Source organism: Haliotis asinina, chromosome 15 (genome assembly GCF_037392515.1).
Source record: "Haliotis asinina isolate JCU_RB_2024 chromosome 15, JCU_Hal_asi_v2, whole genome shotgun sequence".
NCBI classification, from domain to species: domain Eukaryota; kingdom Metazoa; phylum Mollusca; class Gastropoda; order Lepetellida; family Haliotidae; genus Haliotis; species Haliotis asinina.
Window position 1 is genome coordinate 44,148,528 of NC_090294.1, and position 25,636 is coordinate 44,174,163.

General features: G+C 40.5%; 3 protein-coding genes across 3 annotated transcripts; 2 read left to right on the forward strand and 1 right to left on the reverse strand.

Moving 5' to 3' along the window:
* The first annotated feature begins 6,857 nt into the window (after positions 1-6,857).
* On the forward strand, positions 6,858-13,633 carry LOC137265836 (uncharacterized). Its single transcript, XM_067801299.1, has 2 exons — positions 6,858-6,951; positions 11,149-13,633. Exon 2 carries the CDS (start codon positions 11,165-11,167, stop codon positions 12,884-12,886), a length of 1,722 nt encoding a protein of 573 aa, XP_067657400.1. The 5' UTR covers positions 6,858-6,951; positions 11,149-11,164; the 3' UTR covers positions 12,887-13,633.
* Positions 12,830-16,715, forward strand: LOC137265834 (uncharacterized). The gene is made up of 2 exons (XM_067801298.1): positions 12,830-12,888; positions 14,710-16,715. The coding sequence occupies exon 2, from the start codon at positions 14,731-14,733 to the stop codon at positions 16,471-16,473; it is 1,743 nt and encodes a 580-aa protein (XP_067657399.1). The 5' UTR covers positions 12,830-12,888; positions 14,710-14,730; the 3' UTR covers positions 16,474-16,715.
* A 1,594-nt stretch (positions 16,716-18,309) lies between these two features.
* On the reverse strand, positions 18,310-25,110 carry LOC137266142 (uncharacterized). Its single transcript, XM_067801631.1, has 4 exons — positions 25,030-25,110; positions 23,472-23,669; positions 21,541-22,565; positions 18,310-20,122 (listed from the first exon to the last, which is right to left on the reverse strand). The coding sequence occupies exons 1-4, from the start codon at positions 25,108-25,110 to the stop codon at positions 18,310-18,312; spliced, it is 3,117 nt and encodes a 1,038-aa protein (XP_067657732.1).
* Positions 25,111-25,636: the final 526 nt, after the last annotated feature.

The following is a 25,636-nucleotide window of genomic DNA, read 5'->3' on the forward strand; positions in this document are numbered from 1 at the left end:
GATCAAATGGTATTAGAATCCCGGAAACTGCAAGACTATTCACTGCGTACTGACACGTAGAAACATCACAAACAAGTGTTTTGTTGTGTCATCAACAGTGGTGACGTCATTCAAATCATATTGTGACGTGAGGAAATGAGCCACTCCAGATGCTACCGTTGGAACCAGCTGAAACGACCAGCTGATGACACTTCAATGCATATAGCTGTACTCGATGTATAAACGAGTGCCGATAGGAAAACCCTTTTGTGTATTTTTTTCTTTACAATGTCGATAAACACCATGTGTTGGCCAATTTCCGGGTGTTATTGAGCATTTGAAGCACGGGAATTGTTATTGAATAGTTGAAACCCGTGTTTCAAAAACTCAATAACACCCGGAATTGGCCAACACATGATGTTTATCTCCTAATTTTTTACTCGCTCTTTGAACACATCACCGTTTAATAATTTTACAAAGTTATTGCCCACTGCGTGATGCCGTACATATGACGTCAAATTGTTTTACTGTAATGACGCCACAACTCTAATACCTCTGTCACAATAGTATTAGACCTTGCTTGACTCGCGGAAAGTTCTGTGTCACCACACTGGTTGAATTCTTAGGAAAGACGTATTTTGCTCGATAGTATTTTGCCAATGTTGGGTGAGTAATAAGTAAAATACAAAACTATGCCCCGTGTAACACCATACTTATGAAACTCATGAATGGTGTCGGTATCTAACTCGCTTCCACTCCTTAGATATCAAACCATTCATTCGTTTCTCTCATAACAACCTGATTTCACCATCACTACATTCTATATAGTTTGTTGTAGTGTGCTATACGTGTGGTGGACCTGCAAAGCCGTCTTCAGCGACTAACGGGATCGGTTAGTCAGGCTCGCTGACTTGACACATGTCATCGTTTTTCGTATCATGATTGTATAGATCAATGTTCATGATGTTGATCTCTTTTTTGCCTAGTCCAGATTCGATTATTTACAGACCGCCGCTATAGAACTGGAATATTGGTGAGTGTGGTGTTAAACGACAAACACACAACATGGCCCTGCGAACAAACAGACGAACTGACCGGTGCCTGTGGTGTTATAAAACACACACACAACATGGGCCTGCGAACAAACAGACGAACTGATTGGTGAACAGAATGAAATCATTTGCAGTTTAAAAACAGAACAAAATGAGTGCTGAATGATTTGTGGTGATCAATATGATTCCATCCTCGTTTCTTCCCGAATACGATATATAGATCAGACCGAGCTGATGAAGGGTGAGAAGTTTGTACTTTTATTCAAAGGATTTGGATATATTTGATCTTGGAAGACACTAAGGAAAGATTCTTTATTTTAAACCGCATTCAGCAACGCTACATCTATGTAAGTGGAGTGTCGACACGTCATCTTAAGACAGCCCTGCCAGACTAACATAGCAACCCGCGGGTCTACCAATGTTGGGTTAACAACAAACACGACCTTGAAGATAGTGTCATGAGTGAATTAATGCATTAATTAGTTACAATTACGACAATGTTCACCTACATATATTATCCACCATAAAATTTGTAATGGCAGACTTTCAAAGGTCAAGTTTGACCGAAGGACACATTTGGTTTCCATTAGTCTGTTCCCCTTAGAAACTCGATAGAAAGAGCAGACGAGTCTTTAACAACAGTCCTGCTCTCCTAAAACAAATTAAGGTCAACACATAAATTATACGTGGGATTGATACGTTTTGAGTATCACAAAGGGATAAAACAACATTTGCCAATGTTTTTTCAAAAGAAATATATATTTTTCAACATAACCCGTTCCACATTCAGGCGTTTATGACAATGACAATGAAAAGGTTTTCTGTTTGCAAAAGTATAAACGTTTTCCGTTTCTTTGAGAGGTTTCTTCATGGCCAAACCAGAGCAGGATAGTGATTGGTATGGGTTGAAGACGTCAAAGCTCTTTGGAAGGTAGTCCACCAATCTGACACGCTCATGGTTCTTTCTAGCAGTTAAAAGTTGATGACTGTTTTAGTTATATTTTGGACTCTGACTGCAAGTGCACACACAGGTTTCACATTATGAAAAATGGTTGTAAGAACCTTTCTGGATCAGCTACAAACAGAGCTATATTATCAGGAACGATGATGTCTCTGCTGCATCTGCTGTTATTGAATGTATTCTCTTGGGAAATGTCTGTTGTATTAGCAATTTATCTCCCAGTCAACACCATGCATTCTCCTAATCGTTTCTTCGTTTCACGGGGCAAGCACTCAAGCCACCACACTTGAACTCTGCTGCATAACTCTGCGCTGTAACAGAAGTAGTATTCGTACCTCGTGGATTTCTGTGCTCATTCCATATTGTGCACGTACCAGATTGTTACACGTGCCTGAAGTCTGCCCAGGTCACGGACACCTGCTTATTTCAATCACTTAATACAGCGCAATGAATGGTTCAGTGGATCGTGCAATATCCACAACAAACGATTTCACATTTCCTTCTAAGTAAGCCTCCGCTCATCCACAACGCACCGACACTCAGCCCTCGTCGAAAGCCAGGCACGGAAATAACAAGTACCATTTTTGGACATTTTGTCCCGGTATATATATATATATATATATATAGAGAGAGAGAGAGAGAGAGAGAGAGAGAGAGAGAGAGAGAGAAACACTGGTCTTCAGCACTCAAGTCAGACGCTTCATCCTCTTGACCACGGAGTTATTGTATGAGAGGGATGATAAGTATTCCAAACATTTAAGTTGAAACAAACATACGTACGTTGAAGTGTTGAAGTATGGGAGGCTGTCGCTTAGTGAAGCGGAGCCGATTGAAAATGATCAGAAATACACAAGTAAACTAACGCTTAGTCTCTCAAAAATAACATTTTTGACTGAACAGAAGAAACCCTTTCAGACTGAAATGGAAACCGACTGAGCAAGGAGATTCTGAACCTGAGGAAAATCTAGACTTGATTCACGTGGATCTGTTGCAGGGGGGAAAGAATTAGGTTAAGCAGTTTTGAGACAGACTGATGACTATAGGAGAGCGGAGGGGTAGCCTAGTGGTTAAAGCGTTTGCTCGTCACGCCGAAGATCTTGGTGCGATTCCCCACATGGGTACAATATGTTGAAGTCTATTTCTGGTATCCCTCGCAGTGATTTTGCTGGAATATTGCCCAAGGCGGCGTAAAATCTAATTCGCTTCAGACCCTAGTCGCTGATATCAACAAGAGACGGGTATGACCACCCCATCAAGTTTGGTGTAATCATTTCGACCAAAGCTTTGTCTGGGAACTCAAATCTATATGTTAGATCGTTCTGTCGTGCAATCGTTAGCCTAATTACCAGATGTTTCATACATGGCATTGGCGTCTAGACGGAATGGAAACAAGCCAATGGTGTGTTTTAGTTTTACAGCTATGGCTGGGCATACATCTATGTCAGAAATATCTTACAACCGACTGACTGGACTTTTGTGTTTTCAGCGTCTGTAGGTTGTGTTAACCATCAAAAGTTATATTGCTTTTCTTCTTTGCTGAATGCCAGGCTTAGCGGCACCGTAACAGGTCCCAGCCCACCTTCAACTATCCGGGCTTTCATGTTGTATGTGTATATTTATCTTAAAAGTGAGTGAGTGAGTGAGTTTGGTTTTACGCCGCTTTTAGCAATTTTCCAGCAGTATCACGAGGAAGGACAGCAGAAATGGACTTCAGAGAGCCGCAACTATTCCTATGCGGGGAATCGAACCCGGGTCTTCAGCCTGGCGAGCCAACTCTTTAATCACTACGCTACCCCATCGCCCCTATCTTAAGAGGGTTGGAAGCACCGTTGGACAAGACTAAGTCCATAACCCACCCAGGGTACCATGAATTAGGTCTACGATCCCCGGTCCAATGGTTGACACCTCAAAGGAGGAGTGTTGTGTACCTTGGGCATGCCATGAATCTATGATCGTGGGTTCGAATCCAAGAATTATGGTTCCATCTCCATGCCCGATCTTACTACTTGCCATGGCAACCATCATAGGTCATGCGCTAAAGGTACCAATTTTATCTCTGGTTCCAAACAGAGCTCTTGCAATATTGGCCGTTTGCAGTTCGGGTACTGACGTACATGAGAGTGTATTACGTATACATATCCAGGAAGAGTATTGTAATTATCATTAGTTGGTTTTCTTCATCATCGAACATTAGTTACCATAGCAACAACATCATGAGTGTGCACTGTTCCAATAGCCTAAACGGGAAGATCACGCCACAACTTATATCAATCCTCAATTTGATGATCAGATTGATGATATTCTGTGACATCATGTATGAATGAAAAACGTCCATAACTCCACTACTAAAGGTGAATATGTAAATAAGGCAAATCTGGACCTTGCAAACAAGTGATTGATATGGTGTGTAACCAGTGACTGCATGTATACGTTGATGTTCAATGAACCAAGACAATTCACCTTAGTACCCGGTCTAATGAGTGGATGCATGTGGTTTTACGCCGCTTTGATCAATATTTCAGCAACATCTCAAAGGGGAACACCAGATATGGGTCCCGACTTCGTAGCGCAACGATCCTCGTAATCCTTTGATAAACTGGGCCTAGATTTTCGAATCTTTCTTAGCGCTACGATAGTCGAAAGTTAATGTGCATGTACGACTTTCTTAGCGTTACGATAGCTTCGATGAATCTAGGCCCTGAATAGTTACGACAGGTCGTAGCGTTACGAATGCTTTGTGGAATTTACACTTACGACAATCTTAGCGCTACGATAGATTCGAAAATCTAGGCCCTGATTAGTTACGACAGGTCGTCGCGTTACGAATGCTTTGTGGAATTTGCACTTACGACAATCTTAGCGCTACACAGATTCGAATATCTAGGCCCTGAATAGTTACGACAGGTCGTCGCGTTACTAATGCTTCGTGGATCGTTACCCAGATTACTTATGACGTGTTGTGTACGAAATCCCCAGAGAGTGTCCTTACAGGAGTAACCACTGGAGGAATACTGGAGAGATTTTAATCCAGTATTCAAATTTCCTGTATCATTTATTTATCTATGTTCCTGTAATATATAACATTTTGTAGCGTCCATACTCGCGTTTGCTGTTAACATTCTACATACCGCGTATCTCCCGTCTTTAAATCATAGATAGTGACCTGGTGCTACTCAAGATCAGCACATTCAACACACATATAAAATGTTCAAACAAATCCTTTCCCCTCCCAGCCCTGACTTTAATATTATGTCCCAGACTAAACTCGTCTTTATTTTCCCGCAAGAATCTTCAAAATCATTAGGGCTTATTTTCAGTTTCAACGGATCGAGTTGGTTGCTTTAGTAAGGCAGGGGCGGTGGAGATAGCCTAATGTTAAACCGTTTGCTCGTCACGCCAAAGACCCGGGTTCGTTTCCCCACATGGGTAGGCCATATTTATGGTGTCCCCCGTCGTGATATTGCTGGAATATTGCTAAAGGTGGCTTAAAACTAGACACACTCAGTGACAATAATGATATTTTAGAGTCTTGGGTTTGTCTGAAACTTTGGTGGCACTGAAGTATGTATAACCTTAGATTGAAACATTCATAAAATAACCATTATTTGTCTCTGATTTTAATGAATTCGTACATCTCCATCATAGAGCATTGAAATATGATTAAGCTGAAATTACTTCTCTCGTTACGACCCCTACCGGTCCAACCGAATATTCCAAATATTCCAAATTTCACGAATCATTGTATTCTTTATTTGATATTAAACTTAAACTCGGTATCACGGTGGTCGATGGAGTAGTCTGGTGGTCAAAGCGTTCACTCGCCACGCCGAATACCTGGGTTCCATTCCCCGAAGGGGTACGAAGTGTGATGTCCATTTCTGGTGTCCCCCACAGCGATATTGATAAAAGCGGCGTAAAACCGCACTCGTTCATCATGTGACTATATCACGGCGGTCTATTCGTATATGCATCTGGGCCCGCTTGCACAAATCAATTTTAGCACTACAATGATTGTAATTCACATTATTCAACATAGGCTTAATATAGTCGCAGCGCTAAGATTGCGTTGTGCAAGTAAGCCCAGGACCAGACAATCCCGTGACGGATGAGCATCTGTACACACAACTGGGATACAATGTCCTGCAACAATCACGTCAGCGAGCTATATCATTCGATCTGTTATCCGCAGTCTACTAGAATATTTTAAAACGATTATCTTCCACGCGCACGCGCGCACGCGCGCACGCACGCACGCACACACACACATGCACATGCGCGCGCGCCCGCCCGCATGCACAAACACGCAAACAGACACCAGTAATATATATCATACTGTCTCTGCAGGCGCACGCACCTCGATTGGTATACATGTGCAGTGAACGATTTTCTGGTGGCAGTCAAGCAGTATATTAGCAGGACAATAATTGATTGTTACGGAAGAACACACCAGTAGTTGCATTAATTGCTCTAACGAGTCAATGAATGATATCATCAATATGGTTATGGAGTTCAGCATTGCGCTCATATTTTGACATGGTAATGGTACTCGGTCGTTGGGATAATAGTACAAAATACAAACCCTATCGGAACAGCTTTAACGAACTATGTCGCTGTTGGTTGTATTTGCGAGAGCCGAATAAAAAATTGAGAGAACATTTAATTTCTCAGATTTGAGTGACTGAGTGACTCTCGCTAACCTGGTTTGATTTTATTAAATTACAATCGACGTGGATAAGAACGTGATAAAATTCGCAGTGTTTATGTAAGTCAACACTTTGCTTTATCGATAATTCCACATAATCCAAAGCGAGAACACTCCCCGGAAACAAGGAAACATTTGCACAACACATTCGACGTAAATTGTCGACAAATTTCCGAATGACAAACCAGTCGCCTGCGAGGAATGAGGGTTATGTGTCAAATCAGATAATATTTACTATTGCCGTTGTAGACGCTAAGGTAAACAGTTGCTCTTTATAGATCGGAGAAATTATTGCTATCCCTTTCGAATAGTGTTAGACTATATTTTCCAGTTTTGTAGCATCGCATTAAACGGATGTTTCTGCAGCGTGCGATGACTTCAGTCATCAGCGATATACCAGAAGTTACTTCCCTTCTCACGAATCTGCTGTGCTCATTTTATTAACGCTTTGTTTAGTATTTACGTAATCAGAGCTCCTTTTCAAGCAATTGGGTATTTAGTCCCATGCGTGTCTGTGTGTGAGTAATTGCATCTTTTTAGGCGTAACTTGCATCTTGTATACTCCCACTGGTAAAAAGAATTGAGTACTTTTGGGTACTTCACTCTTCTAAATACGTAAATTGGGTGCTTAACTCTTCTAAATATGCAACTATAAACGCATCTCAGTAGACCAAAAGTGTTTAGTAACTGTCATATTGCCAAACATTTGGCAGCCATTTCTAAATGTACAATATGGAAGCCACGACGAATCATAGTTATATGAGTAAAGTACGCAAGGCCTTAAAGGGGCACTGATGCGGAGCATTTTCCGTGGACTGGTGTAAACTTTTGTTATTGTTTTTCTCCCGTGAGTACCCGGATGATATCCCAGAATTCGTGACTGGTTCGTGACCTCTGCTGCGCAGTCCGTAAGTGCAATTGATAGTTTAATTATAGACATATAAACTGAGGTGAAGTCAGTTGTACTTCATTACAAATGTATTATGAAAACAAATGAAACACTTTGAAGGTTAATCATCTGCCAGTGGTAGAAATGGTAAAAAACTATTAGGACGGAAAAATAACGAAGCCAATGTACGTCTCTATATTTTGTCTCATAACCCTAATTAGTTTATTGTCATATTTGGGGTGGTGGGGTAGCGTAGTGGTTAAGGCGTTCGCTCGTCACGCCGAAGACCCGGGTTCGATTCCCCACATGGGTACAATGTGTGAAGCCCATTTTCTGGTGTCCCCCGCCGTGATATTGCTGGAATATTGCTAAAAGCGGCGTAAAACTTAATTCACTCACTCACTATTGTCATATTTGTATGATTCTGAAAATTACTAAAAGAACATACGATTTGCTTATACTCATAGTAAATTTCTAACATAACAGCAACATTTATACATTGTATAGATTGCCAATGTGGATCCTATTTCACACACATACGCGATCTAGTGTGTGTTTTCTGTCATACAGATTCTGCTGAATGCTACAACAAATAAATTAAAACAAAATGCAAAAAATGAATGTAAAACAGACTAATTTTATAGCAACGACGTCAGGCTACTACCTTGTTCAGGAATGTATCCATCAATATTCACGTAAAAGAAATCGTATTCCATCCATCTGCAGCTGTTAAATAATCCTGCTCTGTGTCGCGTGTCTTACAACTGTCTCATTTGCGAAAAAGTAACACATCGTTTCACGTCTTTCGTTGGTGAAAACTAGATAAACCTCTCATTGGTCTCCCAAGATAGCACACCTGGCAACTAATTGTATGATGTCCACTATTCTAAGTAATTTAGTTGACCAATATTGAGCAATCAATCAATCAACGCAAGGGTGGTTAATTCTTTGAAGGGAGGATGTTGTTTCTGCACTCACACTTTACGACAGGGTGTAGTCATCTACACACACTGCCTTTTGACAAATCCGCTAGAAGAACAAAAGTAATTAATCAATCAGTGTGTTATCGGTTAATCCTTTGATCAATGTTTGTTTTTGTAACTCAGGTGATAAACCCTCTTGCATCACTTACATGCACATATTACATAACATACAATACATTTGCCATTACAGACCTTAATTTATAATGTTGAGTATTTACTGCAGACAGGAGAAATGCCAAATGGGAACCTTTGTTGAGTAACCGAAGTGGTGTTGCTACTAATTATACCTGTTATAAATTCATGAATTGACCATCAAGAGAATGATGACAAATAACACGTGTAGGTTTACACCATCAAACGCGAGTTACAGCAAGGAAGATATAATCTCTGTGTCACATGCAGCCTGAAAACACTTATGGGCCAAAACTGTTTTGAGGATACCAACAGAATTTCGTTACATAAGGAATACACACAGGCATTTGCTGTGTACTTTGGTAAATAAGTGAAATAAGTTTTTTTTACGTAAGACAATTTTCAGATTTCTCTACCAAAGCCAAAGCCGTTTTTTTGTTTACGAATTCAAATAAATCAACTGTGTGTTTTATTATCATAAATAATAAACCATTGTAGCTACCATAGCTACCACAATTTACGTATGCTATTTGCTATCACAACTGAACCAACACTCAAAACTACCTAAATATACAGCTTTGCAATCTTCCGTACTGAAACAAATGGCTTGCTACGTGCCTGTAGACATCATATTTTCATGTAACATGATTAAATATCGAGGTTAAAAACACAGAAATAGGATCAAATTGGATCAGTAAGTATACCATCCAAGCATCTGAAAAGAACTACACTGCTGGGATATATGGTTACGATCAGACAAGGAATACCATGGATATTTTTAAACAAATGGCATGTGATGGGCATCCGGCCTCCTGACTGTTTAAGTGAAGAAATTTTGCTAATATGGACAGGAGCCCAGTTCCTTTGTCCGTCACGGTCGAAGGAGTGGGCGCTGACCAATTTGCGGTCTGCTTTCGTAATTAGACCGTTAGCGAGAAGCATTATTCGCTCCGCATCAGTGCCCCTTTAAGGTTTTAAAGGTCCATTTGGTTTTAAGTGATTCTTGCATGTTTTATGTACTCTCAGATTTGTAATTAATTGAGTAAATGTGATTTTTATTGAGTGAAATATGCAAATACGCACCTTATCTGGAGCTGTCCATAATCACCAGTTTGAACAAAAATGTCATCAGATAATTCATTTGTGAATACAGGAACACACATGATGAATGTCAAATACACTAGATAAAACTACTCAGAATGTTGTTTAGTACACTTTCCTTACTTTTTCACTGAAATGACGGATGTCAAAAATTTTTTATTCTAATATAAATTTTGTTAGTCTGCAATACAGACACTGAAACAAATAATGTTGAGGAAAGCCATTGCAAGTCTGGAATCTTTGGCAGATCTACCTTACAATGGTACAAATTCAGTGGAAATGAAGACAGGCTCATAGCAAGCCAATTATTGTTTCGTGTCAGTCCCGTACTTTGCACAGCAGGCTGGAATGCACTTTACCAGGCACAGCACCAGCCATCGCCACAGAGCAGTTATCTCACCATAGCATCCCTATGGACTCATTTATTGAGTCACGCTCCACTGATTTTGTATTTAGAGGCAAACAACCCTTTAGGGTCCTTAGGGTTTGGCACCCTTTACGATCCTTAGGGTTAATGTTTGTCACCCTTGGGGTTAGGCTTTAGTGTTTGGGTCTGGCACCCTTTCTGATCTTAATCGGAAAAGTGCGTTTGAGTCTCATCAGCGCTGATAAACCTAAAAAAGTCTGCCCGGTAAAGTTAGTACTCCCACAAAGCCTCATATTTAGATAGTATTGAGTGCTTGCCCAGTGGTTTTGGCAAGAATCATGTACACTGAGCTTTTATTTGTAATGGTTGCTATGCCCCTGGGAGAAATTCTTTGGGCTGTTTTTCATTATATTTTATCACTATATTTTAGGAACAGCTTTTTTCAGTAAAATGTGTTCATTTCAGAGACCAGAAGTTTGTCTAGCGACTCTGTAACAAATATCCAGAAACAAGAGGAAAGTATGTAAATAGAGTATATGTTTCATGGTGTTAATTTGCCTGGCACCAGCCATAAGACTATGACCATGATGATTGAACACTGAAGTCAGAAAATCTGATGTGGACCTACACTCTTGAGCATCCTTATTCCAGAATATTCTATGGAATTGCACCCAGACATTTATGTTTATACCTTTATGTGTCCAGATTCTCTTCTTTTTATACCCTTGGCTTGCTCACTACTTGTTATGTACAGTCTTGTTAAATTCTGCTTGGTCCAAGAGGCTAATCTGGAATTATCCTTTGTGAATCATGATAATAATGATGCTCAGAACTGAATTTTGAAGGATATGATGTCTTGAGGTAGGCATATTGTGACTTCCTTGTATCCATGGTTACATCATAAACAGGATGCTTCCATGCAGACAGTTGTTGGAGGGCAGTCTGGGACAGATTTCCTAATCTCTGCTTCTTTTCATCCTAGGAAGAAGCAGAGGAATATGGAGAAGCAGTACTCAGTGGAGTTCTTTACCTCCTTTGTAGAGCAGCTGCAAGATGTGTGTCGCAACTACCTCCACTTCAGTCAGTGTGTGGAGGTCAGTGGCTATGTGTGTGTGGAGATTGACAACATGAAGAAGGAGAGATACGTCCTCAGTGAACTGCTGCAGAGCAGTGGTAATGTGGTCAGTGAGAGCTACTGTACAAAGTCATTTGAGACACGAGGAAACCGATTTGCCTGTGGGAATTCAATAGGCACATATGAAACAAGTCTTTCTAACACTAACAGAATCCCCCAAAAGAGAAATGAACCAAGTCAAATTAATTTGAGAACTAAACTGGTGACAAGACAAGAGGAGGTTCTGCAAACATTTCCAAAGGATTCTCCATCATCTTATTCAAGAAGTCATCATGGTGTAAATCCAATGTCCTCAGTTTGCAGTGACTTGGTGCAGGACCAACATGATGGAAACCTGCAGAAGATGGCAGGATCATCCTCATACACATCGGTTCCCCTGTCTGGGAACAGTAGCAGATCAGTTAACCCAGAACAAGCACAAACAAGAACGCCTACATCTGTGTTCACAAACATTTCTTCTTTTGGGAGAGAAAGAGTTAGACACAACTCAAGAGAAAGTCATGATTTTGTTTTTCCTAGTCCATCTTCCTCAGCCTCAAGGTCAAGTTTCACTTTTGATACTATCCAAGATGAAACAGAGGAAACCTCTGTATTTGTTCCCCAGAGTCAAGGTGAATCTGCTTCAGGGATTTTCAAAACAGAACAAGAGATTGAGGAGGTGATTGACTTGGACTTGTTTGAGGAGGACCTGGATGTGAGCCAGTGTGGAACCTTTGACCCCCAACAAGGTGGAGGGTTTAGTGAGAACAGCCCAACTAGTGCATTTATACCAAGGAATCATAAGAAGGCAAATCCAGGGACTTTGAAAGTCATGAAAAGTTCCCTGAAACAGTTCAAAAGCTACTACCATGATAAATATGGCCAAGACATTGATCCTCTGGCTACAGATCCAGGGAAACTGGATCAGATCCTTCTCGACTTCTTTCAAGGAACCAGGAAGAAGAATGGTACAGAGCCAAATCCAGGATCTCTGAAGACAATGCAGGTGTTCCTGGATCGCTACCTGAAAGAAGGGGGCTACCCTTATTCTATTACAAAAGATGCACAGTTCAAGTCATCCAGGAACTACATCAAACAGAAAATGGAGGAGTTCAACAGGAACAAGGTTGTGCAGAAACCTATCCCAGTGGATGACAATGACATCGAGATCATGTTCGCGAGGAATGTTTTGGGAGACTACAATTCTGAGTCTCTTCTCAACACTGTGTGGTTCTTGAATTCTAAATACTTTGGTTTGAGAGGAATAGCAGATCACTTCAATCTGAAGTGGGGGGATATTAGACTGAAAGTTGATGATCAGGGGAGGGAGTATGTAGAAAGGGCATTGAGTACCAACTTCTGCCTCAAAGTGTTTGCCAAGCCTGACAACCTTGACCGCTGTTTTGTCCACTTTTTCAAACAATATCGGTCAATGAGACCCAAACTAGCTATGGATGATGGGTCTCCATTTTACTTGAAGTCTGCTAAAAACATCCCCTCCGACAAGTGGTACCTTCCTGAGCCATTGACTTGGTCTTGTTTCACAAAGCTTTGGAGGAAGATGGTTTCAAACGCAAACTTGCCCTTTCGGAAAAAAATATTTTGAAGGTACCTGTGTTGAAGCTCTAGACATATTGACAACAAAGGGTTTTTCATGATCAAAATACTTTGTGCGAATCAGTTTGCTGGTATTGTGCTTACAGATCACATGTTTCAATTTCAGTGTTGCAATTTAATTAAATGAACATTTCAGTGCTTATGTTTCCAAAGGAAATTGACCAGCAACACAAATAATATTTTGCCTTTTGAAAAATGTCTGATCTGAGTACTGTTTCCCTGCTGTTGTCAAGTTTGTTGGTCACTGAGAATCAGGATTATGATTCATTGTTGTTTAACTCCACTCTTGGCAATATTCCAGCTAAATAGTGATGATCTGTTAATGATTGAGCCTGGACCAGACAATACAGTGATCAACAGCATGAGCACCAACCTGCACAATTTGGATCCAGTGATGTGTCAGCCAAATGAGCGAGTGACCACATGATCCCCTTTGTCACCTCTTACGATAAGCATGGGTTATTTTTGAAGACCAGCTCTAACCGGATCTTCTCAGGTTTAGAATCATATAATTTGCATTCAGCTTAAAATTACTTCATTTTGAGTTCACAAAAAGCCGAAGCTAATAATCATCACCTTGCTGAAAAAATAACTGTAATATCACCTTATAACAAATTCATTCAAATAGCCAGGGGTTCATCCTCACGTGTCCAGGGTTATATATGTGCTTCATTCCTTCATATACTGTGACTGTTTCATGACCATTTGTCATTAAAAAACAAGGTGTATCATACAATAACATTGTTGGTTTTAGCAAAACTCAGAGGTGTTGTTATTATACAAGTCTTCTATTATGAAGGTATTTATCTATTCAAGTGATACATGTATGCTGTATTACACTAGGAGTGAGTGAATATTCATGGGGTAATTTTGTAAATATATATCTCTGTGTATAACTTATTATACACTTTTAAATCATGTAATTTTTGGGACTGGATTAAAAATGTTCATCATATTAGCAACGTAGTGCTGAAACCCATGTATGCATTCAAATTTCTGAACAGTGATTTATTTTGTGGGCTAGTAAGATTTTCGCTCAGCTTGCCTAACTGGCTGGCAAAATTTGTGAAACTATTTTGCACATATTACCTATTGTTGATTTTAAGTATGGACTAATGTCCTAAGATTCTTAAAGATCATGATGCTGATCACCTGATCGTCAAACAATATTGTCCCAGTTCCACAAAGCCATCTTACTGCTTGACAAGTATTAGATGAGCCATGAACTGACAAATGACCCCAATTTGCATAGATGGGAACACCCTCCGGAACATAACATTTGAAACAAGAGGGAAACAGGTTGTCATCTAAATACTGAAAAGTTCAATTTCCTTGTGTGAATCGTGTCATGATAATGTTTTGCTGAACTAAATCACTCTGCGAAACAAATGTTAAACAGTAGCAGTATTGATTTCATGCCTTGGTCAGCATGTATTGCACATGCTTAATCGCCAGTCTACCTGTAGCAACAAAGTGTATTCATCCAGATTACTTGCCCTGACTGCTTGTCACAAACGCATTCACTGCGCTGGCTCATCTAGTAGCAGTATAATCTTTGCCTACTTAAAACTGTAAGTATTACAATCATATGCAAAGTAGAGCTAGGATGACTTTGGGAACAGAGTCCGGGTGCTGTTGAACAAAACAGCCTCAGTGTTACAACAATCATAAGTACATGGTATAGTGTTTGAATTATATCACCTTCGTACTGTGATTGCTTCTACAACAGCATCCCTAGTCTTAATGTTCATGTCCTTGGTAGCTTGTGAATGTGCAGGCCATCATGTGTAAGATGATGTCTTCTGATTGCAGAGTTGACCTTGATGGAAAGAGATGGATAAGCAGTACTCAGTTGAGTTCTTTACCTCCTTTGTGGAGCAGCTTCAAGATGTGTGTCGCAACTACCTCCACTTCAGTCAGTTTGTGGAGGTCAGTGGCTATGTGTGTGTGGAGATCGACAACATGAAGAAGGAGAGATACGTCCTCAGTGAACTGCTGCAGAGCAGTGGTAATGTGATCAGTGAGAGCTACTGCACGAAGTCGTTTGAGACAAGTGGAAGAACTAAGTCTTTTTTTCATCATTCTCAAATGGACTTGAGGGAAACTGATCTCAGGGCCAACAAAAGTTGGGAACAAGTAGACAAGGAAAATGTGTTTTGCCAAAATCGTAGAAAAAGACCGTATCCTAATCCTGAGTTGTACCATTGCCAGGACACCACTGATGCAGTACAACACTCTCAGTCTCCAATCCCTTGTGACCAGGACGATTCAAATGATGGTTTTTCACATCCAGTTGAAGTTAAATTCCAGAGAACTCCAGGTAGAAAGGCAAGTATTGTAAGGCAATTTAATATCACCAAACCAGCAACACAACCTTTACCAACCAGTATCCATTGTGATCCAGGTTATCCTACAGCTAGTCCGTCTGATGATAGAAATGAAAATTTTGAAAATTGTGAACCTTCAACATCAACAAATTCTTCACCGTTTCTTTGTGGAACATCTACTGACTCTAGTTCTGCAGGTCAAAACCATGGTCTCAGTACAGACATTATGGCAAAGCCAGCAGTTCTGGATAAAACTGTATTAGATGAAATTCTTGTGACTTTACCCCAGAGAACATCAGAGCAGCCACACCCAGAATCTGTTACAGAAACTGAGGAAGTTATAGATCTGGATCTTATTGAAGATGATCTGGACCTGGATGAGGAAAGCTGCCAGGCTGCTTCTGGGATAGTTCCAGGCCATACTTCGGGCACAGTGCCGAACAGGAGGCTTCATTTGAGCCCAGGAACACAGGTTCTTGTCAGGAATTCAGTGAATCAGTTCAAAAGGTTTCTGTTTGAGAAATATCAAGAAGACTTTGATTTAGTTTCATGTACTCCAGAAAAACTGAACATGCTGTTGTTGGATTATTTGAGAGAAGCTAGAAAGGTTGATGGGGGAGAATTGAAGGGTCGGTCACTGAAATGTGTCCAGGAACGTCTTGACATCTTCTTAAAGGATGCAGGCTACCCTTATTCAATCACAAAAGACAAAGAGTTCCAGTTATCCCGAGATTACCTCAAGAAGAAGATAACTGAAGATGGGAAGATTGTGTCTCCGAAACATTCCCCAGTGGACAGTAATGACATCGAATTACTCTTCCAGACTGGTCAGCTTGGAGGACACAGCTTGGAAACTCTTATTAACAGTATGTGGTTCTTAAACTCCAAGTTCTTTGGACTCCGAGGCCCTGCCTATCATGTGGACCTGAAATGGGGTGATATTGTCCTGAAGACTAACCCTGAAGGCCATGAGTATTTGGAGAGGAAGCTGAACAATGCTTTTTCCCTCAAGGTTTATGCAAAACCTGATAATCCGTCAAGATGTTTTGTGAACATGTACAAGCAGTACAGATATTTGAGACCAAAGATAGCGATGGATGAAGGGTATTCATTCTATCTGAAGCATAGTAGGGCCTCTGGCCAGGACATAGGGTACCTGCCAGAGCCAATGGTTTATCATCAGTTCACAAACATCTGGAGGAAGATTGTTGTTGCTTCAGGTCTTCCTCTGAAGAAGAAGATCATGTGAACTGTAGAGTTTAGCTTTGTTAAGAGGGTCCGTGGATTCACTGACACTGGAAAAAGACATTCTTTTTTTTAAGTTGGAGTAGAAAGTAAAGGAGGGCTCCAGATAACTTTGGTTATGTGGGTGTACTTACATCTCATAATGCTAATGGAAGTGCAACTGGTGATGTGGTTTGTTATAATATTACACAAATTTCGGCTGTAAAACTTTATATATGTTGGATGTATAAAGATGTGTACATGATATGCTTGGAGTATTATGTCATACATCATATATTTTTATCTGTGCATTAAGCTTGTAGGATAATTTTTTTTCAGTGACCAAAAGCTTAGAGAACTGTATAATGAACTAATTATGTAGGGGTTTATAGACAGTCTAGTGTATCATACAGACCCTGAAACAAATATACCCAATGCAGCCCATGCAAGTCTAGCATCCAAGTCTACAATCCTGGATATGTGGATTACTACTGTTTCTGAAAGAACGTTTTTGAGATAATTTTATTGTATTACACAATGTATATACTATCCATCAAAAGTTTAGACTCACTTAAAGCATTCAGTCTGTATACTGTATATGAATATGGCTGCACTGAAGATGAATTTCATGTCTAACTTAAGGGAACCAACTGTAGACCTTATGCAGAAGAAATGCATGATGAAAAGCATTTGCAGATATTGTGTATGTGAACAGCTGCATTCTGGTGTAAATTATTTTGAAGAATTCACCAATTTTCAGTGAGTTTCATCATTTGTTGAACTCATGACTATAATCTTTTCAAAGTTACAAATTTGTTCTACTATGCATCAGTTCATGTCTAAACAGTACCTTTATACGCCCTGGAATATTTTACAACATTTAGTTGAGAACAGCTGACTGAAGTAAGTGATACAATTACACAAGTGAGTCTATACTTTTGATGGGAAGTATATGAATGTAATTTAGGAAATGTATTTTCTGCATAGAAGGTTCATTTCAGAAACTAGTATTAGTCTACAGAGTGTCTAGGGACCACTATTCAGATGGTTCAAAACCTTGATGTGTTATTTAAACAAACACGCCATTTAAATCTGTTACAGCAAAGCAAACTTGTTTGTAAAATGTGAATGACTGGATTGAATAGTCAGTCTCACTGATAAGTGAGCCTGTATATTTTTGGAATTGTTACATGACATTTTGTTTTTGGATTCGTAACTCTTGATCACATTTATCAACATTTTGATGATTTTGAGAAATATATTGAAATCCTCATTACAAATTTCTTTGTTGAATATTTGTAATATGTAGAGTTGATCAAATGTATTAGTTGAGGCAGATGAAGTTTCTTTTTTACTTTTACTGATCATTGAAAGGCAGTAAAACACAATTGTATGTTATGTTTAATGACTTTTGCAAACTGATCATGTACTCTTCAAATATTTTATCAGATAACAAAACAATGAAATAGCATAGTTATTCCAAGTACTTATAGGACATGAAATATGGACTCAGAGGATGCAATCTGTAATGTAATTAATGTACCCAGTAAAATGAACAACCAACTCTGAATAACTCTACATGATAATTAAAATGTAGACTGCACCCATTTAAAATATTTGATTCTGTTCAATGCATTTATCCAACAATGTTCGTCTTTCTGATAGAACACTTTGCATTTTCTAAAAACACTACAAATATGGCTAATAATTTCATATCATTTCAGAAGATATTTGATAGTTGCCAGTTCGGTACCTATGGCTTAAAGGAGCTGATATATATTTAGTTACATATCTGAACATATAAAGTATTCTTATATTAGAATGCATGATCTTGAAGATGCAAAATTTTGGTATCCAACAGTTAGTGAACATCACCATCAGTGGTCCAGAGAAGACGAAAAGCCAGCATTATCAGAAGTCCTAGGAAGTAGAACGCATCTGAAAATGTTAATTCACCGGGCTTTTCAAATACACTGGCATCATGAGAGATGAGATTCGTGTGAACTGCAGCTTTTAAAACTGATGAAGATGCTGGTTTGGGCCGGTCTTGGCTGGAAGGGGCTTCCTTCATTTTGCCTGTTGACAACTGATGAGCCAGCAATGGTTCAGCTGATTCTGTATCACTTTGAGAAGACATGCTGTGACCCTCTGAAGCTGCTTCAGGATACATGCCCAGGTCCTCCTTTACAAGTGATGATGAACGTCTGATTAGTTGTGATTCATCTGTTTTTGCTGGAGCAATCGGTTTATCTTGGTTTTCAATGATAGCAACAGTCTCCTCTGTGATTGTTGGCAGTGGACAGTCATCATTTGTTCCATCACATGTTTGCTGAATTGCAGAAGATTCAACAGCAGCATCAGGCAATTTCTGGAAGCGAGCAGATAGGTCATGGGCTGTTGATGCTCCAGAGTTGGCTAAGGTTGACTCAGTGTTTGTGGCACATCTGACTGTGCTGGGAAGAGAACTTTGTGTTTGGTTGTCTGGTGCAGCATTCTCACCACTGTTGCAGGACTCAACTTCAGATGCTTTGTTTCCCAACCTATCAGGACTGGCATGTGGGGAGCCTTTCTTTCCTGGACTTTCTGAATCTCTGTTTACAAAGAGTTGAGGTTCTATTTCCTGTTCCCTGGGGTTAAGGACGCCACGTGCTGCTTCAGTCTGGGACAAGACCTCCTTTGTGTACTCTTCATGGAGCATGCATCTGAGACAAGAGAGAGCAGGTCGGTCAGATGGTGTCTTGGTGCTACACATATTGTAAAGTACCAACATGGTGTGGATCTGTGAACAGGAATGAATGTTCTGAAATACTTTTCCAAGACTGTAAATATCACTGGCCTTTGTCGTGGGAGCATATGCACAGACCTCTGGCGCTATGTAAATGAAGTTTTTCATGTCTTGACCTTGGTCAAAGGTGACACCAATTTTGTATGATGCTGATCCCATATCACAGTACTTAACCTTTGGACGTGTTCCAGAAAGGTCCACCAGGATGTTATCTGGCTTGATGTCATTAATGATGACATCTTTGTCATGAATTTTGCACAACCCATCCACTAGCTGATACGCAATATGTAGCCAGTGTATTTTAGGCAATGTTTTTTTTGTGTTGATTATGGCACGGAGTGTTTGGCCTGATCCAAAGAGTTCCATCGCAATGCTGTACCCTCCTTTCTCATCTTTCACCAAACCATAACAGATTGGAACAAAACCTGTAGGTTCAAGGTACAAAGCGATTCTTGTTTCATTAACAATATTTCTCTGAGATCTCATGTTCATATACATTTCTTTCACGGCAATCTCTCTGCTTTGCCTTGGGGACAGTGTCAGCGTTGCTGCATACACCTTACCACTACATCCTGTGCCGATAATTTTGTCATTGAGGCCATCCGTCTCCACTTGGTAGTTGACCATGTCGGATGGGAGAGTGGGAATCGTAATGTATCTGAAATCTGGAGACATGTTGAAGGAAGGTCCACAAACCTTCTTGAAGACGTACTCTGAAGGAAACGGTGCATGGCTGGCTGGCTTATCCTCATCATGGTCTATGGTGGAGAGTGAAGTAATTACATGATCATTGTGGTAAACTTGTCCAAGAGAGGCTCGAAAGGGAGACAGGATGTAATGTTCGTGAATGAAGTCATCATCCCACAGGGAATTCATAGGTGTGTCTGACCTGCAAATAGCATAAAAGGTAAGATGGTAATTACAGATAATGTCTGCTCCTTACTGCTCCTGTTACTCGATGTTTGTTGTTTCACACCACATCTATGTGACGGCGGTCTGTACAAAATCGCTTCTGGATTAGACAATCCAGTGATTGGAATCATGAGCACCGATCTACGCAATTGGGATACGATGACACCCAGCAACCAAGTCGGCGGACATGACCATCCGATTCCGTTAGTCTTCCCTCTAACAAGCATGGGTTGCTGAAGATATAATGGAATCACATAGAGCATATTGTATTTAAACTCGCCTAAATTGCCGTAGGGCCATGTTGCAAGAAGACAGTTTTGTAACTTCAGTTATCAGTTATTTATCATGCCTGGCTTGTGGCAAAAGACTCTCCACAAAAATGGGTGACTTCAAACTCCCAGCAGACAATTTTCCCATTACGCTGTGTAATATTCTTTAGTCGTTCCCAGACGAATAATTGATGTTCCCGCGGTTTCACAAATTCGTTCTTTTGCTATAGTCGTAATCGTCGCTATTTCTATAGGGATTCATAAACACGTGTCTATACTATAAACAGATATAATCGATATTTACAGTTAGTAAGGATGGCTAAGAAATCTGCAAATATTGTTATCAGTCGACAATAGAAAGGTGCCTGTAAATAGCTTATTATGTCCACCGACAGAACCCGTACAAGTATTTCTCAGGCAAACGTGCATTGTACATAGTAGTGTTTAGCACGAATATCTGCACCCCTAAAATGCATCCGGGTTAGATTTTGGTCTTCAGCAACTAATGCATGTCTCAGGAGGTGACTGTCAGGATCGGGGTGGTCATCCTATCGCAATGGCGTATATCTATTATGACGTTAACAAACCGACCAACCAACCAAACACAAATATTTGTAGATTCTTTGGATGTCAGTTCTGCGGCAACTGTCATGCGGTAGTAACAGTGAACAACATTTGACCAAGGTTGGGAAAAAGTTGTAGATGAACCTTTCTCCGGAACTGCATCCTTTGAAGCAAAGATCTTCAATCAAATCATCATCACAGACGAAACTATTCGGATGAGCTGAACTCGACACCCCCTTTCTGGAAAACATGACATATATTGGATGTTTGAACAATTCACTAATAAATCAAACACTATAAACTTTTCACTATCTAAGCAATCTGATTTAAGTTCACATTTATGTTATGTTGCACGAACGTTATCTGTTTAACAAAAACAAAAAAACGAAAAAAGAAAAACAAAAAAGAACCAAAACAAAATCAAAATCAACCCCAAATCATTGTATGTTATCACTGATTTTCAGTGTTTCCCTTCATGGAATTCCCATCACTTGTTCGCGTTTTATGGCTATGGTATCTGTTTCAATGGACAATCAAAACGTTATATATTACGTGTATATACCTGCATGGTTTGGGGACCTGTCTGTAGCTGCTTCTCTCAGACAGTTCATTGCACTGTTTCATGTATGTCACAAGTTGTTTGTGTGTCTCTGGTTGAGGGATTGTATCTGTCGCTGCGTTGGGGACAAAACCACTAGATGACAACTTACACAGATCAGGTAGAGGGATGCTGAACAGATTTGACCATAGTGTCTTGTCGTCCTTGTAACCGCCATTAAGTAAAGGCTTACACAATTTCTGTAACAGCTTGTCTTGGAGTGCCAGCGGGATCTCCGAGATGGATTTGAAATGGGATACTTCCCAAAGGAGACGCTCTAGACTTGGCCCATCATTCTTGCCATGATCGGTTTTAACTGAAGTATCAGCTCTTCCTGAAAACGACGTTGAGACGCCTTCAGCACCACCAACATTAGCCTTCTTCACAACTATTCTTTCACCTTGGGTAGGTTCTTTATGATTCTTCCAACCAACCACGTGGTCTCTCGAGCTCACGTTGCCATCTTGCTTTGGGGCTGTCTGGAAATTGTTTGAAAGCCCATGGCTCCATATTGTGTTGGATCCAGGTTTGTTCTGGTTTCTATCAAGATCCCCATGGTGTGTCTCCTTCGCGCAACATAACTTCATAGCATTGGTGGGGCGTTTGCTTGAATAACCATGTCTTGATCTTGGCTTGGCACGTTCTTGACATTGTTTGCGTTCTTTGGTATTACCATTGTTATTCCTATTTAGGGTGGCCATCAAGTACATGTGTGCATTCCTCATACCAATGGCATCTTGTCTAAACGAGGTGGAAGATCTGTTCCGAAGTCCAAAGTCGTCTACCCCCATCTTCCCCAGCTTCGCCCAGTACAGGTCCTCCATGGCCTGGATCTGAGTTTGACCTCCCCGTCGACCTGATGCCCTGTTGGGACTTGTCCTTACGTACTTCATGTGTTGAGTAGCTAGCTCCTTCAAGATGGGTGAGACCATGTCGGGGTTGATGCTCTCAAGCCAGTAGCAAGGTGTGGTAGGACAGCGCTGAGTGTCCTGCGTGAAATGAAAGCGTTGATTTTAACACTTGTAATTATATATGTATGCGTGCGCGCGTGCGTGCGTGTGATTTAAAAAAATAGCCATTTTAAAAAATAGTTTTGACTTAGCCGCGTCCTGATCATCCATTTGTCCACTGTAAGAACGAGTGTGACTGAATCTACGACTCATTATAACGTGCTAAAACTTCCCAAACTGTGAGTGAGTGAGTGAGTTTAGTTTTACGCCGCCTTTTAGCAATATTCCAGCAATATCACGGCGGGGGACACCAGAAAATGGGCTTCACACATTGTACCCATGTGGGGAATCGAACCCGGGTCTTCGGCGTGACGAGCGAACGCTTTAACCATTAGGCTACCCCACCGCCCCTCCCAAACTGTGTTTCTGAGAGAGAAAAAATTAAAATGTGTTCCTCCCGCGTCACTTTTTTCTATTAAAAAATGTTTAAAATGTCCCTCGTCACTTCTCAAAAAAAATGTGCCCGAGAAACATTTAATTTTTTTATGCAGCCTAAGTAGCAGCAGACTTATTCTGGTCCGGAATCTAAGGGGTTGGTTGAGTGAGGGAGTGGTTTGTACCCTTAAGGGATTTGGTAAGGTTTTCTTGGTCCAGACTTGATTGTCTACAGACTGCCACGGGACAAGAACAAAGCTATAATTTAGGCACAGACACTATGTCAAAATACTCTCTCTGGCCGAAATACGACGGACCATTTAAACAACATTTTGGCTCCTAAAATAATGTCCAATTTGAGTGAGAGTGATTTGGGTTCAACTCGGAATGGTGATCAAAGATTTGTGTCATCAGCTCTCTTTCGAATTCGTAGTTACTTGACAGTTAGTTCATCATTCGTCTTTGTCCCCTTAGCGCAATGGTCAGACAGAGAGTATTATGTCAGATTACCTTTTCACACTCGTCGGTGATGATGTACATGGTTTTACTTGTTCTGTTGCTGTCCATAGTCACGTGGACAGGCGCCGTGTGACACAAGCTGGTCTGAAGATGTGGTTTGGCGGAAGGCCTGTCGTCATCGGTATGGTGGCCGCGTGAACAATGGCGTGACGTCACAAACGTATCCACGTTCAAAGCGTCCCGCTGATGCTGCCTCACGAGATTGGAGATGTGCCATAAATTAATTGAAATTAAGGAAAAGCAACTCCACTGTTCATTTTACAGACGTGTCCTGATATCTTTTCGCATGAAAATTGTTGTTGCTACAAATCGTTTTTAGCCTTGACTGAAGTATGTGACGTCATGGAACTCATACGTCACAATGGTGTGACGACGAATACACACACTCCGGCGCAGTAATGAGGGACCGACCATACAAGTGCGGGCTGCAGGGAACTCTCGATTGGAGAGATACGACAAAGAATGACAAAATAGTAATGATTCATTCACGTGCCATTAACCCTGTTCATGTCTCAGTTCCTCATCTTCAACCTTCACTTTGAAGTCAAATAAAATACAACATACATCACGCACACAAATACCATATACAGTCGTAAATCCCACAATTCCTTTACTCACTGGGACTGTACTTTATTGTGATTCTATTTTCAAAATATTACGATGGTTACTCTAGAATAAAATTGAACGACCATTGGGTGTCTGTGATAAATTATCTGTGTTTATTCTAAAACGTCGATGATGACGTTTGGAATGTTTTCGAAAACATGAACGCCAAAACGAGTTTTCCCGAACATTCGATAGTGTTTATCCGCGAAGATTAGGGTTAGAATTGTTCTTCGTTAACCCATGTTTGTCGTAAGAGACAACCAACAGGATCAGGTGGTTAGTTTGGTTTCATCGTATCCAAGCTACGTAGATCATGATGTTAATCACTGGATTTTCTGGCCCAGACTTATTATTATTTACTGACTGACTCATAAAGCTGGAATATTTAAGAGTGCTGCGTAAAGCAACAAACAAACTCAAGTTTCGACGAGGCCGGTCACGTGACGTGTATTTCATGACATATTTTACCGTCAGCTGCGACACAGATCACATCCCCGAATTCTTCCAACATTCTGGAATCGATGACTGAAGGTCATTGTCACCAGTACAACGTGACTTGGTGAAATAAAAGATGAATAGCTAAACATAGATGCCAGTTTGACCGCTGTGCTCGGAAGTGTGAGTGAATGAGTGAGTATGGTTTTCCGCCGCTTTTAGCAATACTCCTTCAATATCACAGTAGACTGTTCAGAAGACTGCGCGTTTGTTAACAAAGATGAATTCGTACTTTACTCTATGGACAGTCTCGAAGTTCCTGTAGGTTGGACGAATGTGATACATTTCATGCTGTACATTGTATTACGCAGTGTTTTTGTATGATTGTCATGAACCGATTTTGTTAATGATCACATAATTGCTTAGAGATTAGGAATTGATCTTGATCGTGTTCATCAGTGAAAACGTCACAGTTCAGCATGTAAACCAATGCGCAAGTTGAGCTTACCATGAATATGCGAGGTATATTTTGCAAAACGATAAGGAAAGTTGTGGCGTCTCCTAAGTGAAGAGTTCCTTGGGGCCCCATGTACGAGATATCTTTCGATACAGATTCTCTACAGGTAAACGAACCATTGGCAAGCCTTAATTTATTTTGTGAGTGTCACGTTTCAGCACAGATTCCTGTTTGGTTGTCAACACCCACGAAATAAAATAAGTTGTTATACATATATAAAAAGAGATTTCCCAGATGTTACTGAGAAAATCTCCGTTTCCTCATATTGATAATAGAATCTTAAAATGCATTTTGTAGTAAGGTACTCAATATGGGAGGCAACTCTTTCAGGTTTATGAATGAACCATACTACATCCAGAGTTATCTCCCCTTGCGTAGCAGACGGCTTCCATTGTTGACATGACAGATATGCAGAAGAGGAAAGAAATCTGGATCTAGATGATTATGAAACGTGTGTGACTAATGCAAAAGTGTTAGCTGGTAGACATGGCATTCCTCTGTCTACAGAATACAGAATCTTCAGCAAGGTGTCGGGACTGAGCACAACAAGGCGGGCAGCCCAGGGAAGTTATGTTTTCCGGATCGCCGGCGACTTGGC